The sequence below is a fragment of the Lampetra planeri genome, chromosome 46 (assembly GCF_965212315.1).
Source record: "Lampetra planeri chromosome 46, kcLamPlan1.2.h2, whole genome shotgun sequence".
Lineage (NCBI taxonomy): Eukaryota > Metazoa > Chordata > Hyperoartia > Petromyzontiformes > Petromyzontidae > Lampetra > Lampetra planeri.
In genome coordinates this window covers 7,708,868-7,726,447 of record NC_136152.1, presented here as the reverse complement: position 1 = coordinate 7,726,447, position 17,580 = coordinate 7,708,868, and the positions used below count along the sequence as shown (strand labels likewise).

At 48.5% G+C, this 17,580-nt stretch overlaps 1 protein-coding gene across 1 annotated transcript in view; it reads right to left on the bottom strand.

Moving 5' to 3' along the window:
- Positions 1-14,702, bottom strand: part of SGTA (small glutamine rich tetratricopeptide repeat co-chaperone alpha) — a 37,891-nt gene extending 23,189 nt beyond the window's left edge. Inside the window, exons 1-3 of the mRNA XM_078615282.1 lie at positions 14,608-14,702; positions 1,738-1,897; positions 543-652 (exon numbers count right to left, since the gene is read on the bottom strand). Coding sequence (XP_078471408.1) covers positions 543-652; positions 1,738-1,837 — 210 coding nt within the window. The 5' untranslated portion in view covers positions 1,838-1,897; positions 14,608-14,702. The remainder of the gene's footprint in view (positions 1-542; positions 653-1,737; positions 1,898-14,607) is intronic.
- Positions 14,703-17,580: the final 2,878 nt, after the last annotated feature.

Genomic DNA, 17,580 nt, shown 5'->3' with positions numbered 1-17,580 from the left:
GGCCTATTGATGATATCACAGGCCTTGACCAGGGGTGGGCGGGGGACAGCAGGGGTGCTGGGGCGGCTTCGCGATGACCACCAAGATCCCTCTTAGGGAAATGATAATAAACTGAGTGAGGTGTGGGGGGGGGAAGCCAGGTTGCCCTGAGAAAACCCAACACATCCGCCGGGATAGCGGCTCACTCAGCTGCACAGATGAGTCACCAGAAAATAGGCACGGAGCAATCCACGAGAAGAGCGAGCCAATGCATTGTCACCATCCAGGCGTCACAATTCAATTCTAAATATTTTTTTGTCGATTAAATTTGAAATACTTTATTCTCATAATCATAAGATTATAATATCCACAATTCAATTCAACTATTGTGGGCACAGGAATCAATTTTAATCACTTAGTCTCTGTGATGTCACAGCCTTCATCGGATTGCTACTTTCAGTGCCACCTCGTTGGGCACCAGATGTTTGCTCAGCAGGCGGGTGGGTGGTTGTCTCACTGCTCACTGCACACGAAGGCTCCCTGGGGGGCTGTGGGGGACTCACGGGCTCGTCTTGCGTCGCCTCCACGAAGATGTCGAGCAGCGGTCGCGACACGGCGAGGTGCGAGTCCGCCGCAGTCACCCCAAACGCCGTCTCCAGGCACTGCGTCGCAACTACCGACGTGGATGCACGGGGAGACAGTGAGACGCACGGAGACGCACGGAGACGCACGGAGACGCACGCGGAGACAGTTAGACGCATGGAGACGCAATGGGACACGCGGGGACACAGGGAGACAGGTACACGCACAATGATGCACGGGGACGCATGGAGAGACAGGGAGACGCCCCTGATGCATGGTAACATAATGGAAACGGACGGTGAGACAGGGAGAAGCGCGTGATGCATGAGGACGCACAGGATCGAAGGAACTCACGGGCAGACAGGTCGACGCACGGTGACACATGGGGACACACAGTGGCGCAAGGGGATGCACAGGGAAAATACCAGATGTAAAAAGAAGTACGGGAAAGCAGGAACACAAAGAGACCCACAGAGACACATGGCGATGCACAGAGACATGGGGACACATCATGGCAATAAAAAACGAGGACAAAATCCCCCATATAGCTGATAATAGACTGTTAGGGAAAGTGCTGTTAGTGAGCAACTATGAGGGCTGGCACGGGACACGAGGGGGTGGGTGGGCAGCACAACGCCCGGCCGCCTTTGTCTCCCCAGTGGTAATGTTTACACTCGACCTCAGGGAGGCCCGGGACCGGTTCAGATAATCATCACTGGTGTTGGCCGTGAGCGGGAATTGAACTCGGGTCGCTGTGTTCATAGCGCAGCGAGCTAACCGCTACACGGCCAACACATGGCAACGTACAGGTATGCACGTGAGCACAAGCAAAGCACAGCACTGGAGAGACTGGGAGGGCAAATCCTGCTCACGAGTGTTGGCAGGGTTGTGTGAAATCACGCGGGGAACAGCAACACACGTTCCACATTCGTATATATCCCAATGAGTGGCATTTGCTGACCGTGCAGCACAGCTCAAAAATGTCGGCTGAGCTAACCTAGGGGAGGAAAGCACCAACTGCTTATCCAGAGTTAATAAGTAATTGTTGTTGAACCTCACGAGAAGCCTTTACTGAGAGGGGCCTGGTCACATCAGGCTGCATCATCTCCGAGCACCATCACCGCTACGACCGCCACCAACACAGCCATCAACGCCATCACTGCCACCACCACGTACCTTCCAGACTCTCGGTGGCGTCCTCCGACAGCGTCCCCGCGCGCAGCTGCTCGTTCAGGAAGCCCAGCACAGCCACCGCCAGACGCTGCACGTCCGACATGGCGTCCCGTGTGTGTGCGTCCGTCTGTCTCGTCCCGTCCTGTGTATCCGCGTACCAAGCCTAGTGGAGAAAAACGCGGCCCACGTTACTCCCTCGCTGGAAACCCAAGGCATTCGTCAACAACACCGTAGCCTTAAGGGGGAAAAAAAGGAAAATAGAAATAGGTGACGTTTGGGGCAATGGCTCTTCTTCATAGCACACCGATCACATCGGATCTCCATGTCACCCACCCCAAATGTAACGGAATACGCAAGCCCAAAAAAATCCAGCATCGTTGATGTTGGCGCATTCTTCAGGCACGACAGAGCCAGCACCAGAACAATAATGGTTTCTTAAAATATTTCATCTGGATAATCCTTTGGCATGAAGCATCTCGTTTGCTAGGGTGCCAAGGGTGTCAAGTGACACACAGCAAACATGCCATGATGTGTATATAAACATTTCTACTTGTATGCATGTTGAACTGATTTCACACCATACGTAGCCAACCGTGATAATCTGAGGTGCGGGGGAAGGACAAAAATTAAAACCCGGTCTTAGCAGTGCAAAATCTTCAGACTTTTCGTCAGGAGTGAACACATACACACCCAGCTGCCCCTCTGTCGCTGAGGAGGAACCACCCTTTGCGAAGAGCAACAGCTATAGAACCAAATCTTCCCTTGTAGATAAGAGTGACGTGAGTTTAAAGCCAGATCGGTTTCTAAATGTTTTAAAGAATTGGGAGACATGCTGTAAGATATCAGTGTAAAGTGAATCGTGTTGAATATGCTACCCGGATGACATCACTGGAGCACACGTGAATGGAGCTTTAACGATTTTGTGAAAATCTTCAAACTCATGGCAGACAGCTTGGGGCAAGCGACATACACAACTGACACGTAACCACAAATCTCCCTCTCGCACATTTTAAGGATTATCACTAATTCCGGGGGTAGAATTTGATCCAAGACTCGGGGTCTTTTTCGGCTGTCTCGTTTGTAGAGTGTTGTTTGCCTAAAGGCAACATTTAGTATTCATTGTGTATATAAACAATTCATTATAACACATGATTCAATACATGCATTATGCGATAAGCAATAGATTTTAACGGATGAACAAACGCATCAAATACTCGCCTTCTAATTATACATTTACAACATAAGCGCAATACACCTTTGCGTTGCGTCTTCCTGTAAGGTGATCGCTAAATAAAGTCCAAGTGTCCCCATAGTCCAGGATTCTGCATTGCGAGGCCCGCGGGCCACTGGGCGTCCCTAGTGGCCTTTAGTGCGGCCCCTGACAAGCGGCCTCAGACAATGCACAAAAGTGAAAACACCCCCGTTATCGTGCTGCTGTTAAACCCAATGGTTTCAAATGTGTGGCAGCCCTCACACTGATGATGTCTTATCGGCGAAAATGGCCCCCTCTGAAAATTAGTGAAGAACACTGCCACAGCACAATAAGCATTTGGCAGCACTCATCTTCAGTGCCAGTCCTAAGCCGGAGGTGGAAATTCCACTTACTTACTGTGGCCAGGAGCAGTCTCTCCATTCAACCTCCACTGCCGGCATTATCATTCATAACAATAACGTTTCGTTTTATATATAGCGTCATTGTTCATGCAAATTGCATCTCGCGATTAAGCTGGAACTCAAACAGGCAGTGAGCCAGCACCACCAAGAGTTGCTTGAGCTCTGCAGTCCTATATATATATTAACCCTTTCCCATTCCGATGACGTACGTGTACTTCAGTTTTTCTTCCAGTTCCGTTCCGATATCATAAAAGTACATCATAAAATAACTTTATTGATACCAAGGCACCCACAAGGTCATGCGGGAGGGCGCGTGGTACAGTTTGGCACCAGCTATCATAGAGTGCGGTCGTGTCGCTGCACTTCTCTGCGGTGAGTACAATGTCTATAATAACAGCGGCGCTATGCCTATCTAAATAAAATTAATGCTAACCGCTTGCCCGTCCGAGATTCAGCGGTGTACAGGACACCCACCCTGCAACTTGCAGACGTCTCGGAACGGGAAAGGGTGAAGAGGTTTTCAGCCAATCAATGAGTGTTCATACATATCGGAGGAAACCAGAGCACCCGGAGAGGATCCACGTATGCCAGTGGACAACATTCAATCCCATACAAAAGGGACAGAAAATGTTCGTCCACACTTTGCTGTACCGACTTCTCTTGGTGAGCCAGGGTATGGCACCTCAACATCCACAGAAAAGGAGTTTGAGATTTGTGTGATCCACCGACCCTCGCTGCCTCCAGTGATGGATTATTGGCGTGCGTAGCCACCACCGCCTGGCTAAAACGAGTTAACATGAGTTTGTAATATGTGTGTGTATCTCTGTGTGCAAGCTATACTCCCAGCAATAAATTGGCAAATGTTGACAGCCGTGGTCTCCTTGGAATCAGAATGGTTGTTGGAAGTGGCTCGTTGAGCTTAGAATTTTCGTTAAATAAAAATTAAGCGACGTTGAATTGGTCCGTTACTGAAAATGGGATTCCTACACTCATGATAAATTAATTGAAATGTGCATGCGAGAATCAATTATTTACAATGCGTGATAATTACATGCAAATGATATGCTAATAGTATTCATAGGCTAATGGGGACAACAAAACTGTGCGCTGCTGCTTTGGCTTTCTGCCACCAGTGTAGTCAAAGAAGAGATTCATCATTTCACTTGTTTATCATCATTTCACTTGTTTATAATTATTTCACTTGTTTATCATATTTCACTTGTTTACCGAGAAAGGCCTCACCTGAGCCTCGTGACTCCTTTTCAGGAGGTTCCTGCCAGGTTTTTCACCGCAGGGGGCGATGATTTCTCCGTATATATTCCGATGCGGTGTGATTTTGAAAAGCTTAGACCCCGACGCCGGTTCGCATCGGCCTATGGGTGTACGCTGGAACTTCTGTCGCACCATATGTAGCCAACGGTGCTCATCGTCACGGGATCTTTGACGTCCACAACGAGCGAAGCACGTGACGCACGGCGTTGTTGTACGGTTGATGCAAACCACGGAAATAACCAGAGGACGGGGCTGCTGGATTGGTGATCCTCTGCAACAAGCGGAGAAAACCTGCTACCACTGGACCACATTCATAATAGGCAACCAAGTTCATTGTAATGGGTGGGGGAGGGGGATCCAATATATGTTAACTCATTTCTAAAGGGTCCTCAGCCTAAACCATGCGGACAGCCGCAGTTGTAAAGGATTTTGTGTAACATTGGCCACGGAGATTTTCTTCCGGCGTTCACCCAAACGTTAAAGGTGTGTTGCCCCCTCAAAAAATGTGAACACATAAAATGCATTCCATCATCAGAACCGGAAGCTTATTTCCCACAAAAAAAAGCCCATTGAGCTATAGCTCTTATTCAAGGGCGATTCGACCAGCAATCAAATACCATCACAATATTAGTTCACACTAAGGCTGCAGATTAAATTTACAGGAAAAGCTCTATCCGGCACTTTACCATCCGGAATGTTCCATTCATTGGCGTCTGTCATAAACGGCAACATACAACTTCATCCAGCATCTTGCCATGTGCTTCTCATAGATCTGCTGTTTACGGGAGCTTCAGGACATTGCCGAGTGGTGGTCGCGCGAGCGGTAGCCTGTACATCAAGTTCTGCACCACAGTGTAATGCACATACAGGACTGCACCACTGTGTACTGTACATACAGGACTGTACCACTGTACCACTGTGTACTGCACAGACAGTACTGCAGCACTGTGTACTGTAAACGGCCCCACTGCTCCTCTCCAATCAACTTAGAATGCTCTACAACTGGCTGGTGAGTATCTCTGCAACAGAGGATATTTCACATTTCATAGTTAAAATGTAGGCTTAGTTTCTTCCTTCAAAAGTTGTGCGTACTTGAAAAGTTTGGTGAACCATAAGCATACGGGAGATGATCGATTATCCAGCGGCTTCGGAAGGCGGCGCCGGATTTTCATAAACGCCGGATAACCAATAATCATGTTTAAAATAGCTTTTTCATGCACATCCTTGTATAACATTAAGTTTTTAGGCATTGTGTATGTGTTTGTGGGGGGGTTTTCGATTAGTTTCCGATATAAAATTGGCATAAGTAAAGGTACGAGACGAAAATAAATATCCTACTGCAACAAGTTACTGCATTTACTGTACCGTTCTTCCCACTCCAATCTCGAAGACTCTGCATCATGGGGTGATGCAATATTCATTGTTCTGTGATGTCTCTATACTGCTCACGAACGCAATCGAACACATTGTCTTTTGTTTCAACAACAACAACAGCGACATGGGTTTGGCGATCGCCAGAGTGATGCAGCCTTGAGACCGGTGAACGCTAAATTACACGCACACTTTTCGCCGGATCGCATTGTATATTTTCTGTTTTTCCGAGTTATTAGTTATGAAAAATGTATATATGTGCAGTATTTTCATTGTTTAAGTTGCTGTATGTAGTGTACAATGTACCGTATTTAATAATTGACACTGAAATCAACCATAGCTACTTTTTTTGTCACGCACACGGTGCCGATCGCTGGACTGGTACAGCCTTTGGAGCGGTTTTACAGCAATCGCCAGGTTACATGCTGGTCTCACCCGATCGGCCCAGGACCGCCGGATAATGTTGTATGCCGGATAATTGCGTGCCGGATAATCGATGATAAACTGTAACCGTCAGATAATCAGCATATTTGATTCACTGGCACCATCCATTCCCCATGGATAACAGAGATGTTCCTGTAGTTGTAAGTGGAGTGAGATGAGAGCAGAAATGAGTCCTGAGAGACCCTCCAAGACGGGGAGTACGAGCTTGATCTTGGGGCTGGATTGGGAGCCAGTACAGTGGAGGGATCGGAGTATCGGGGTGACGTGGGGGTGATGTGGGGGTGATGTGGGGGTGACGTGAGGGTGATGTGGGGGTGACGTGAGGGTGATGTGGGGGTGACGTGAGGGTGGTCTCACGGGTCAAGAGTCTGCCAGTGGCGCTTTCCTGTTGTTTAGGGAACTTGTTTACTTTTTGTGTCACACACACCAACCACACAGGGCTTCTGGAATGGACTGACAAATACCAGACACCAAACACAGCAAGCACCATACTCTTAGTTCTTTCGGTAAAGTCACGTAGGTTACCTACGTGACTTTACCGAAAGAACTAAGAGTATGAATCCTTGCAGTTACGAAAGCTTCAAATCTAGAACAGCAAGCACTGTTGTGCCTGCCCTGTGTGGACTATGAAAAGGCGTTTGACTGATGTATCTGAGCTCTCAAACACCAAGGCCTAACTAAAATAGATATAATTAACACAATTTATAGAAACTGGAACAGCTACATTCTACATTTGAAGCTGTCGTGACTGCAAGGATTCATATTTTACCTACGTGACTTTACCGAAAAAACCCAAGAATATGGAACAGCTACAATCTGAGAATGCTTGAAATGACAAAATGCATGAGTAAGGGAGTCGGGATGGGAAACATGCTTCCACGAAAGTTATTCATGGGCGCGGTTAGACTGTTTGTTGAAAATGTAATCAAGGAAATAAGGGCAAAGACGTACGCGGAGAAATGTTTACCAATTTTAGATTTGCTGATACAGTTGTAGAGGAGTAGAAGAGGGTAGTGGCGTCATGTGCGCTGTCCGGTGTGATGGCGTCACGGGACGTGGGATCATGCGCTCTGGACGGCGCACATGACGTCACGGCTCCTCAAGTATAAAGGGGGGACCCCGTGACGTAAGCGGGGTCGTAGCTGGAGTCAAGGGTCGAGAGAGTGTGAAACGGGGAGCCAGGGGCAAGAGGGTAGGGATAGGGGATAGCACAGCGCCAGGGCTGGACGTGGCTGTGCTGCTCGGTCGGCCGTGTTGGCTGATCCCACGGCCGGCTCGGAGGAGACAGCACAGGGCAGCCGGCTGTGCTGGGACCTAGTGGGACCTAGCTCGGGACCCATAACCCCTGGGAAGTTGTTACACACTGGTGTGCTCCCAAACTTTAATAAACCCTTGGCGGAAGCCCTTAACCCTACCTCCGTCTCCGAGTGCGTCCCAGGAACTTCTCAACACAGTTATAAGAACCGACGGAAATGAACTGAAGGGAATGGCTGAGGAACTGAATGAAGACAGCTGGAAAGTTGGACTCGATATACAGGGCGCTTAAAAAAATGTTAACACTTATATGGGACTATCGTTTTTTATGGAAAAAGAACGGATAATAATACACCGTAACATGATAACAAATCTATGTTTATAGCTAAAAAAAGTAAAAGAGTCTCCACTTGTTCGCCAACATTGTCAACGCGTGCCTGGAATCTTCTCCAGGTGGTCTCCAGAGCCCGGAGGCACATTTCTTGTGGTATTGTTGCCAATTCTCGGAAGTGTTAACAATTTTCTGAAGCACCCTGTATATGAACAATCATACAAGCTAATAATTTTATGCAAAAAAAGAACACATTGTGATTTATGGAGCTCTTAAACCCACCCCCCCCCCAAAGTCATGCCCCAAGTACCGGTCCCCCTTTCTGAGACAAGGCCAAATCCCTCGACGCGAGCTCCTTCCGCCCAGATGAACGGCGGTGGGCATCAGTGAGCACACTGAACCACTGTCATCAACAAGGAGCTCATTACCGACCCCTCACAGGAGCTTCCTGGGATCGACCTCTCACCCAGGCAACATTGGTCAGCCCTAAATTGCTGCAGAACAGGGCACGGCAAATGTAGTCACCTCCTTCATCATCTACGGAATATAAAGAACAGTCGGCATCGTGACTGCTGCGGTCACCAGAGCCGGATCATGGGCCAAATTATCATTCCCCCGCACCTCCGATTAGCACGGTTGGCTACGTATTGTGCGAAAGAAGTTCAACAAACATACAAAGATCCTACACTGCCCCCTGCCCCGCCGGTTCACAGGCAACATTACCGACATTCACTGGAGCCTCTACAGAGGCTATCGATTAGCTTAATAACCTCAATATTCACACAGATAACGCCGCTAATTTGACCTCACCATAGAAAAAAAATAAGATTGTGATTAAAACACAGAGGGCATCGGAGAAGCCATTTCAGACGCTAGAAAGATTGGAGAAGGGGGCTGCTTCCTATTGCACAAGACAGTGGTGAGAGGCAGGGAGAGTGACAGGTTTATTTATTAATTGGGCTTGGGCACGAAATATCACGAGGAGAGATGATGGAAGATGGTCAAGAAAAATTACGAGTGGCAATGAACGGAAAGTGTCTGAGAGTCCATCCACCGAGGGGATGGACCGATGAAGTCGGCCCACATGCGAGGTGAATGATTACATCGCAGCACCGTGGAAGCTGGCGGGGGCTTGGGAAAGAAACCTTCATCCAGCAGTGGATTGACCATGGCTGATGCTGATGAGGATGATGGGCAGAAGGCTTGGATGTGAACTGTGGCTCAGCGATCTGACACGAGGATTAGTTAGCATCAGAGTCCCGGGCCACCCGGCCACCTCCACATTTTATGGAGTTCAACTTTTAACGTTTTTATTTTAGGTCCTCCTTGTGACGAAGCAAGGTCAGATTTCAATGACAACCCCCAATGACACTGGAGACATTCCATTCCGGCATGAGATCTACAGCGGCTGCAAGCACCAGCATGAACAGCCGTCTCTGCCCAGAACCCTTAACGAGCTGGACTAAGAAAACAGTACAAACATTTTAAGCGAATCAAAATCGCCTCGCGCTTAATCATTAAGACGTAAGAATTACATTGTAATGGAAATGAAATAAACTCGTGGACGAGCAGAAAAATGAGGCATCACTGTATTCGCACGAGTGTGTGCGCACACTATTAGGAGTCATTAGCGAAGGAGCGCGGGGAAATGATGCGTGCAGAAGCCAGCCGCGGGCTGTGGCCCCGCCGATTGATCGCGATGCAAATGACTGAAACCCTGCACCTCGACGCAGTGTCTAATGAAGGCACCTAGCTCTTGTAAAACAAGTATTGTTACATTGACTATCAGTGCCATATATATTGTGTGCCTACAGTGCCGCACTGCCTGCTAAGACACATGCTTCAGAAACACGTGGTCATGAATGCGGAAATATAGAACTGAAAAGTGTGCAAAGAATCACAGAGAGATGCATGCTTGAAATTACACTGAGAGGAAGACATGGATTAGAGAACAAATGGACATTGGCGGTACACCGATGCAGCACAACACACGAGTCCTCATAAAACAGTTGGACAATGTCGCCGTTGCCCTTGAATGAGCTGCAGACTCTCCATCGGAAGTTGCCTTAGATTGAGCGGCTGCTTTCCCATTCGAACGTGACATGATTCATCGTCTTTTGATGCCAACGTCCGCCAAGAAATAATTCTGGAAATTAACAGAGGAATCGTCCAACCAAATCTAGTGCACGAGTGAAATCTGCCTTTGGAACATGGCGTTAGCCAATCGTCATCAGGCTGGGTGCTGCTATACGGCAACAGACTCTGAAGCTTCGTGTTCAGCTGCTCATAACATTGGTCTTCCGACTGCTTCGACATCATGAGAACTGATTTTGACGCACCTCGCAAGATTTTTTGACCGGGGTTGTGAATCGCAGGAAAATAAATAATGTTTGCGAAAATGCTTTTGTTATATACTGCGCCACTCCGGTATACCGCCAATACCTTCACATGCAGGCTAATGATAGCATCCAAACTATTAAGGAGTGTAAGTGTGGCTTGCGCAGGACGCGAAATGGCTAGGAGACATGATGGTCAAGAATAATAGCGGAGTGGCAGCCAAGGAAAAGAACGCATCTGAGCGGACGTCCAACGAGCAGACGGAGTGATGAGATCAGTTCATGCGCAGGCACGAGGTAGATTGTTGCATTGCAGGATCGTGAGAGGTGGCGGACGATTCGGGAGGCCTTCCTCCAGCAGTGAATTGATAATGACTAATGAGGACAATCAATGTTTTCTTATAATCCTACACAATCGGCAACACCATATAGATTAAGATGTTTTCAGTCAAATAAAGAGTTATTAATAAGTGGGGAGAAACCGGAGCACCCACAGAATACTCCCCGCGTGCGCGAAGGGGCAACAGGTGGAGAAGGGTCCATATTTTGCTGTACCACCTTCACCTGGAAAGCCAGGGTTTGGCACCTCTTCCACAACCACTGAAAGGGAGTTTCGCAATATTTGTGCTATCCACCAAACCTCGCTGCCTCCAGAGCTGGATTACATGAACACATGATATGCAAATATGTGTCAATCAAAATAATAAATTCTAACATGCATGATCCATGCATGTGTCGTGAGCATAAGAATCGATTACATTAATTATATGATACAGCGTTGAATACCTTAAACTACAATCTAGAAACGAATTGTGACTCGAATATTGGAACGAACAATAACTTTGTCACGTGAAACAATTAGTTGTGCATTTTGACATGCCTTCCGTGGATTTTATAAATAAATGTTTACAATAAGGAATAGTAATTATAACCACCATTCGTCACTAAGTGGTGGTGACGTCACCACGGCGCTTGTGCCAGATATGTGCACTTTAAGACCATGTGAAGTGTCGAAGGTTCGCTGGCAGGTCACGGGACAGACCCAGGTGCCATGGGTTGACTCACTGAAATGACTGGCAGATGCACCACCACCTGTGCCAACTTGCTGTGCTTTAGCCACCCGGTTGTTGTGAGCGTCGCTCCTCTGCCCTCTGCTGTTGTTGGAGGGCGACTGCCTCCAACTGCCCAGCAGCATCATTCACGAGCCTCCAAAATTACACCTTCATATAATTATAGATAGCTGATTTTCACCAATTATATTCACCTTGTTACACTATTTAACCCTGTTAATTAAAATCAATCAGCACTCGCCTATAATTATTAAATCCGCTCTCAGGCATGGCTGTTCTGACGATTGCAGAACACTTATTCAAGAACACAGACCAGGAAGCGCATTCACCAGAAATCTCAGCTCTGCAAACACTTGCTGATGCTGGATGTAATCACCAGCAAAACGTCTCATAAACATCTTATAAACATCGTATAAACATAATTAAACTATACTCTTTGGTTCTTTCGGCAAAGTCACGTATATATAAAATTAAAATAATAATAGGTTTTACCCTTTCTGGAAATAAAACAAGTGTTAAGATGTTCAAACACCAAATAGAAACCTTCTGCAAGGAAGCAAGACTGCATTAACCACACACAGTACTTGTGGTGAACATGCAAACAAATATGCTCGAATAATATTTGCAGTGTCTTTGAAACTGATTGGCCTACACTAGCTTTCTTTGGTGTTTGAACATGTTAACAACTCTTTTATTTCCAGAAAGAGTAAAACCAATTCTTATTTTTCATACTTTGATACTTGCAAAAATGTCCCAAGTTTGCTTGCTTTTCAACTTACAGTAATCGGTTTGCTGAAAAATAAAATCGATTGGCTCGTTTGTCCACGTGATAACTTTAATTGTTTGGTGTGTCGGCTTGTGGAGGATGCATGGCTCTGACATTATACTTACATGATCAAACTAAAAAAATACTAATGACTAAATTCAGAGCCAGCACGTCCAGCAACCGAGACATCACTTCCAGCTGAGTTGTACGAATGAGGTTAAACCTTTCTAAAATCGATGCTCAAGAATGCAATAAATCACTTACTCAAATGGTTTTTTTATACCGTTTTCATTTTTAAACTGTCCAAAGAGTAACCTCAAAAACTGGAAGTAAACCCGTCTCATCTGGCTAAGAGTGGTCACCACCGGGCTCTCAGATTGGCCTGGAAGCACACGCTGCAGATACCACACAAAACCTCACCCAAAGCAACCCTCACTGCACAGCGTCGGTACGGCATTGTGACCTGTTCGAAATGAAGTCGTGCGTTGTGCCAAATACGGAACCCAGCAATTTGGAGGAAAAGAGCCGGTGGATCACATATGTATCGACCTCAGGGCGGCTAGTTGGCTGTACGGCTATGAGGTTAATGAATCCATCTGTGCGGCCCTTAAGGAGTGTGATTCCTCGTCCACACAAAGCACTCAGCACGACAGAGACGACCTCTTGATCATCACCAGCGAGAGCTCGGAGAGTGCAAGTCCTCTTCATCAAGGGAGAGAGATGTGCGGTTTCAATACAAAGTGTCCACACATCTCAATGCTGGCGGCCGACAACCTTGACTCAGAGAACGTGTCCGAGGTTAATGACATTCGTGAAAGGCCTCTTCATCGCATTCATTCAGTTACATTCTAATTTTGATTGACGGAGTGACTAAATGAGCCCACATCCCATTGGCGGGGGGCACTGGTTGAGGTTGAGAGTTCTCATCCTGTCAATCTGCAAAGGTGTTCCACGGATTACCACAAAGGAAATAACTTGGTGGCGGCGGGTTTTATTGTCTGTGAGGACGGGAAGCACCTCCACGTGAATTCCCCCTTGCGCATATTAAAACTACAAACATCTTCAAAGAGATACGTTCCTGAGTATAAAGCACATCATTCTCGTCATCATAGTACTTCTTATATCATAGGGCGGGTAGTGTGTAGACGATACGTCGCAGGTTTAAGTTTGTGAGCCGTTTTGGCGCGACGAACGCGGTCAAATTCTCTCCTGCGAGCGAGCGGCTCAGGCGGCCCCCACTGCCGGGTGCGGGTGGCCGCTGCTCACCCCCCTCCCCCCCCCGTGGGTCTCGGCTTTAGTGTCCCACTTGTGGGAGCGAGCGACCAGTCGCCGCTACGACGCGGCTGATGGGAATCGTTCCTACATCACAGTACTGACCGCAGCAGCACGATGACGACTGATGCCCAAACTGATCAGGATGGTCTCCAGCAACAGCAGCAAGGGCATGACGACGACGATGATGATGACCGTCATTTATAAAACCGTCGTCTTATCTGCGCATAGCAGCGATGGCCGTGCCACGCAACTCCCCTCTCTCTGATCGTGATGAACTCAGAGGGAGTCACGGCCACTATCCCCCGGTGACTGCTCAACATCATCAGCAAGGACACGCGGAGGAGGAGAAGGAGGAAGAAGAGGAGGCGACCCGCGGCTGGCGGAGTTTCGGATTCATTCGGGGCCCTTGGCCAATGCGAGGCAGCCGCAGCAGCCACGGACAACAACAACGAGCGGCGGTGACTCAGCGAGACGACGACCCCCGCTGGGATGTAGAACAGCCTCGTCACGACGACGACCTGGCCCCCTCGTCACGGCGAGAGCGGCGGCGGTGTCACGGAGTGACGCGGGCGAGTAACGCGGCGAGTGGGGGGGGGGTGCGAGTAACGAGGTTGAGCCGCGGAGTGACGCGGTCTGAGAGTTGCTGTGGACTCCACTGGGGGGGGGGGGGGGGTTGAGCTGCAGAGGCGCTTATTCAATAGCCACCCGGCCCGGAGCGGTGGAGTGACGAGCAACGCAAAAGTCGAGTGACGTGGAGCCCCCCAGAGTGACGTGGAGCCCCCCAGAGTGAGGCGGAGCCCCCCAGAGCGACGTGGAGTGACTAGTCATGCGGTGGAGTCGCGAACCACTTCCTCCTGGGGGGCCCGACGGCCTCTCCCCGTGACCCCCCGTGACCTCCCCCCCATGACCCCCCCGTGACCTCCCCCTGACCCCTCTCCCCCTCGGGCCCCCTCCCCGGGGCCCCCTCCCCTTTCTTCCCCCGAGTTCTGGAAGATGCCGCCACTCTGGGACAGAGCAGCGGGGAGTGCGCACGTCAGTAGCGCAGCCCTCGCGCTCACCTCACCATCACCACCACCTCACTATCACCACCTCTCCTCACCTCACCACCTCACCACCTCACCACCACCACCACGTCCTCACCTCGTCTCACGCCACCACCACCACACCGCCTGCCTCCTCCTCACCACGACCCGGTTCTTCTCACACGAGATCCGGTTCCTGCCCCACCGGAAGCTGCCCCCTCCCCCACCCTCTTCGCCCCCATCCCACGTGACCCCGCGCGGCTCCACGTGCTGCACGAATGGGGCTCCGCTTGACGTCGTTGGTTCGTTCGTGTCAGTTTAATGTATTAGGTAGAGCCCTGTGAGTCATTCGGCTCTTGAATCGGGTGCAACCGCAACAAACAAAAAACGTGAACAAGAAAACATCTTAAGGTGACTATGCGCAAACAGAGAAATCCAGGAAAAAAACCGCAAAGTCTTCCAGAAAAAAAGCACCTTCCACCAACGCTGTGCTATTAACATACATTTGTTATTAAGTTACAGTGTATTATCCGTTCAAAAATCCCAGTGGGATGCAAGTCAAACAACAACCACAACCTCAAGACAACTTAGATTAAAGCCATCAGTCTAACTGTCTAACTCCGTACTACAACAAACATGGCCAAACCAAAAAACTTTTTGAAATTACCAAAATAAAGCCATAAGCAATGTAACAGTGATCATAGGAACTGTGACTGAAATTTCACAATAAACGACATAAACAACATGTACCACCAAACCCTGTAGCCATAGCTGGCTGCATGAGTCACTCCACAACAGCAAAAGCATAAGTAGGAGTATCAAAAAATGTCAAATGCACCTTTAAAGATCAGCACACTAAATCAGTCCGCGCGTGTCTTGGCGAAGGTTGCGGCGGCAGCGTTGTTGAGTCGGGCGGTGCAGACCTCCCCCCTTTCCCTGGCGATGGACTCCAGCTCTTCCTGGGGAATTCCCAGGCCAGCCTAGCTTCACGTCGTGTTTAGTATCAAGACTAAGCTAAAACACTCAACTCAACTATATTTGATTTGACCGCTTGAAGCCCACTGAGCTATGTAGCTATTTTTCAGAAGCGACCTGGCTATCACAAATGATAGCTCAACGAAGTGGCTTATCACGTGGAAATATACAGCAGCTCTAAATGTAAATGTACAGCAGCCACAATGCTGCAGCACGCAAACTCTAAACGCACGTTGGTTCGAAATGTGGAGGGGAAAACCGGAGGACCCGGAGAAAAAATCCGCGCGACCAAAGGGTGCGAGAGACACGCAAACTCCAGACATACAGCAGGCGTCAGGGTCGGAATCGAACCGACGCGCTCCTGCGTCCCAGGCGAGGTAGTTAACATCTCGCCAACGTGGCCCACGCCAGGTGAACTCAAAAGTAAACATTTGTCTCGTCTAAAATTTAAAAGTCTAAAATTTACCAGAGAGAGCAAGTGCGAGTCTGCCAGTAGGGGCGGTGATTGTTTAACCAAGAGAGGGCTCAGCGTCTCATTGGCAAGAGTAAAGGGGGGGACGTTGCTGTTATAAGCAAGGGGGTGTCTGATGTCTCCGTTGTGTTGAATACCTGTCAACCCGTACGGTTTAGCCGTATTCTTGTGCAGGGAAATAGAGTTTTCAAGTCCATACGGCGTACAGCCGTTTCAATACGGGCACATGTTTCTGTCTATTTGCGTTCCTTGTGATGGGAAGAGCGTTGATATTTAAAATGGCACGGGGTGACCAATACGGTCTGAATTGGTCTGCTATAAGGCAGGGGGCACTGATAGGTGGTTGGCAGGTATGGTGTCGCCTCCTCTCCGCTTAGCTCGCCACGACTCTCCGCATGTCCAGTGGCGCTAGTCCAGCGAGGATGTTACGAGCTGTTGACGTTTGTGGGTTTTGAGGCACCCTTTGATGATGCGGCAGGGAATCATAATCGTAATATGTATTCACACTGGAGGAATCCGAAGCGCTATAAAGCTCTTTTTCGCAGGTGTCTGGAAGGGGCAGGTCAGAACGTCTGTTATCTTGCGTGGACCGATCGTTCCCAGACTTGGCAGGCGCACCACTCTGCGCTGGAGCAGCCGAGGGCGAATGCCGAGGTCTTGGTTGTGGCTGTGCGCGCTCCACGTGTTGAGTTTGCAAGCTTGCGGATGATTTTGCGGGAGCTGACTTCCCCTCCCGTCTTCTTAATGTGGCTGTCATGGGTATACCATTTGGCAAATTGAGTAGAAAAATGCATTAGTTACTGAAGTTGCATTAGGGGGCGTCCATAAATGACGTCACGCACCTAGGGGGGGGGGTCAGACATTTGTGACGAGGGGGGGGGGGGGTTGAGAAATGTGACGTCACATCAAAATGCGCAACTTTAAATAAATATAGACAACACGTTCTACTTAATTAAATATACTTTTTAATGTTTTCTCCTACAACATCAGAGTGCAGCGCCACATGAAATATACACCACAATATGACAATAGTTTAAAGCGATTTGAAGCATGTTTTACTTTGGGGGGGGCAGAGCTTTGTGACTTCATATTTGAGGGGGGTCTGACTTTTTGTGACGCGGTGTGACGAAGGGGGGAGCGGCAAAAATCGGCCAAAATCGCGTGACGTTATTTATGGACGGCCCCTTACGGTTTTTGTATATGTATACGCGTTTTAATTTAAATGAACTTGGCACCACAGGTATGAGTCTAACTTCAATTGCGAGCTGTGTAACAATGCGAGTCGTGTAGATCGGTCTCGAGGTTGACTCGAGATGTGCCGGAGAGACCCCCGACTACTCCAGGTGCTCATTACAGTGATCAGCTGCGCCGCACCATCCGTGCAACACGAGGCCAAACACACACACACACTACCTTTATTTGTGAAACAGGAAGATAGATTGATGACCTACAGGCTGTGGAGGTCCAATTACATTTGTGAGGTCTCCATTGTCTCACGTAAAAAAACTTTTATTTTTCATGGGAAATAAATAATAAATGAAAGAATCTGTATACATTGGTAAATTCATATTATTGAATTCGCACATGCCACAATTGAACTGCGGGCAAACCAGCAGTGGCTACGGCGCTGCTGTGGGGCGCCGT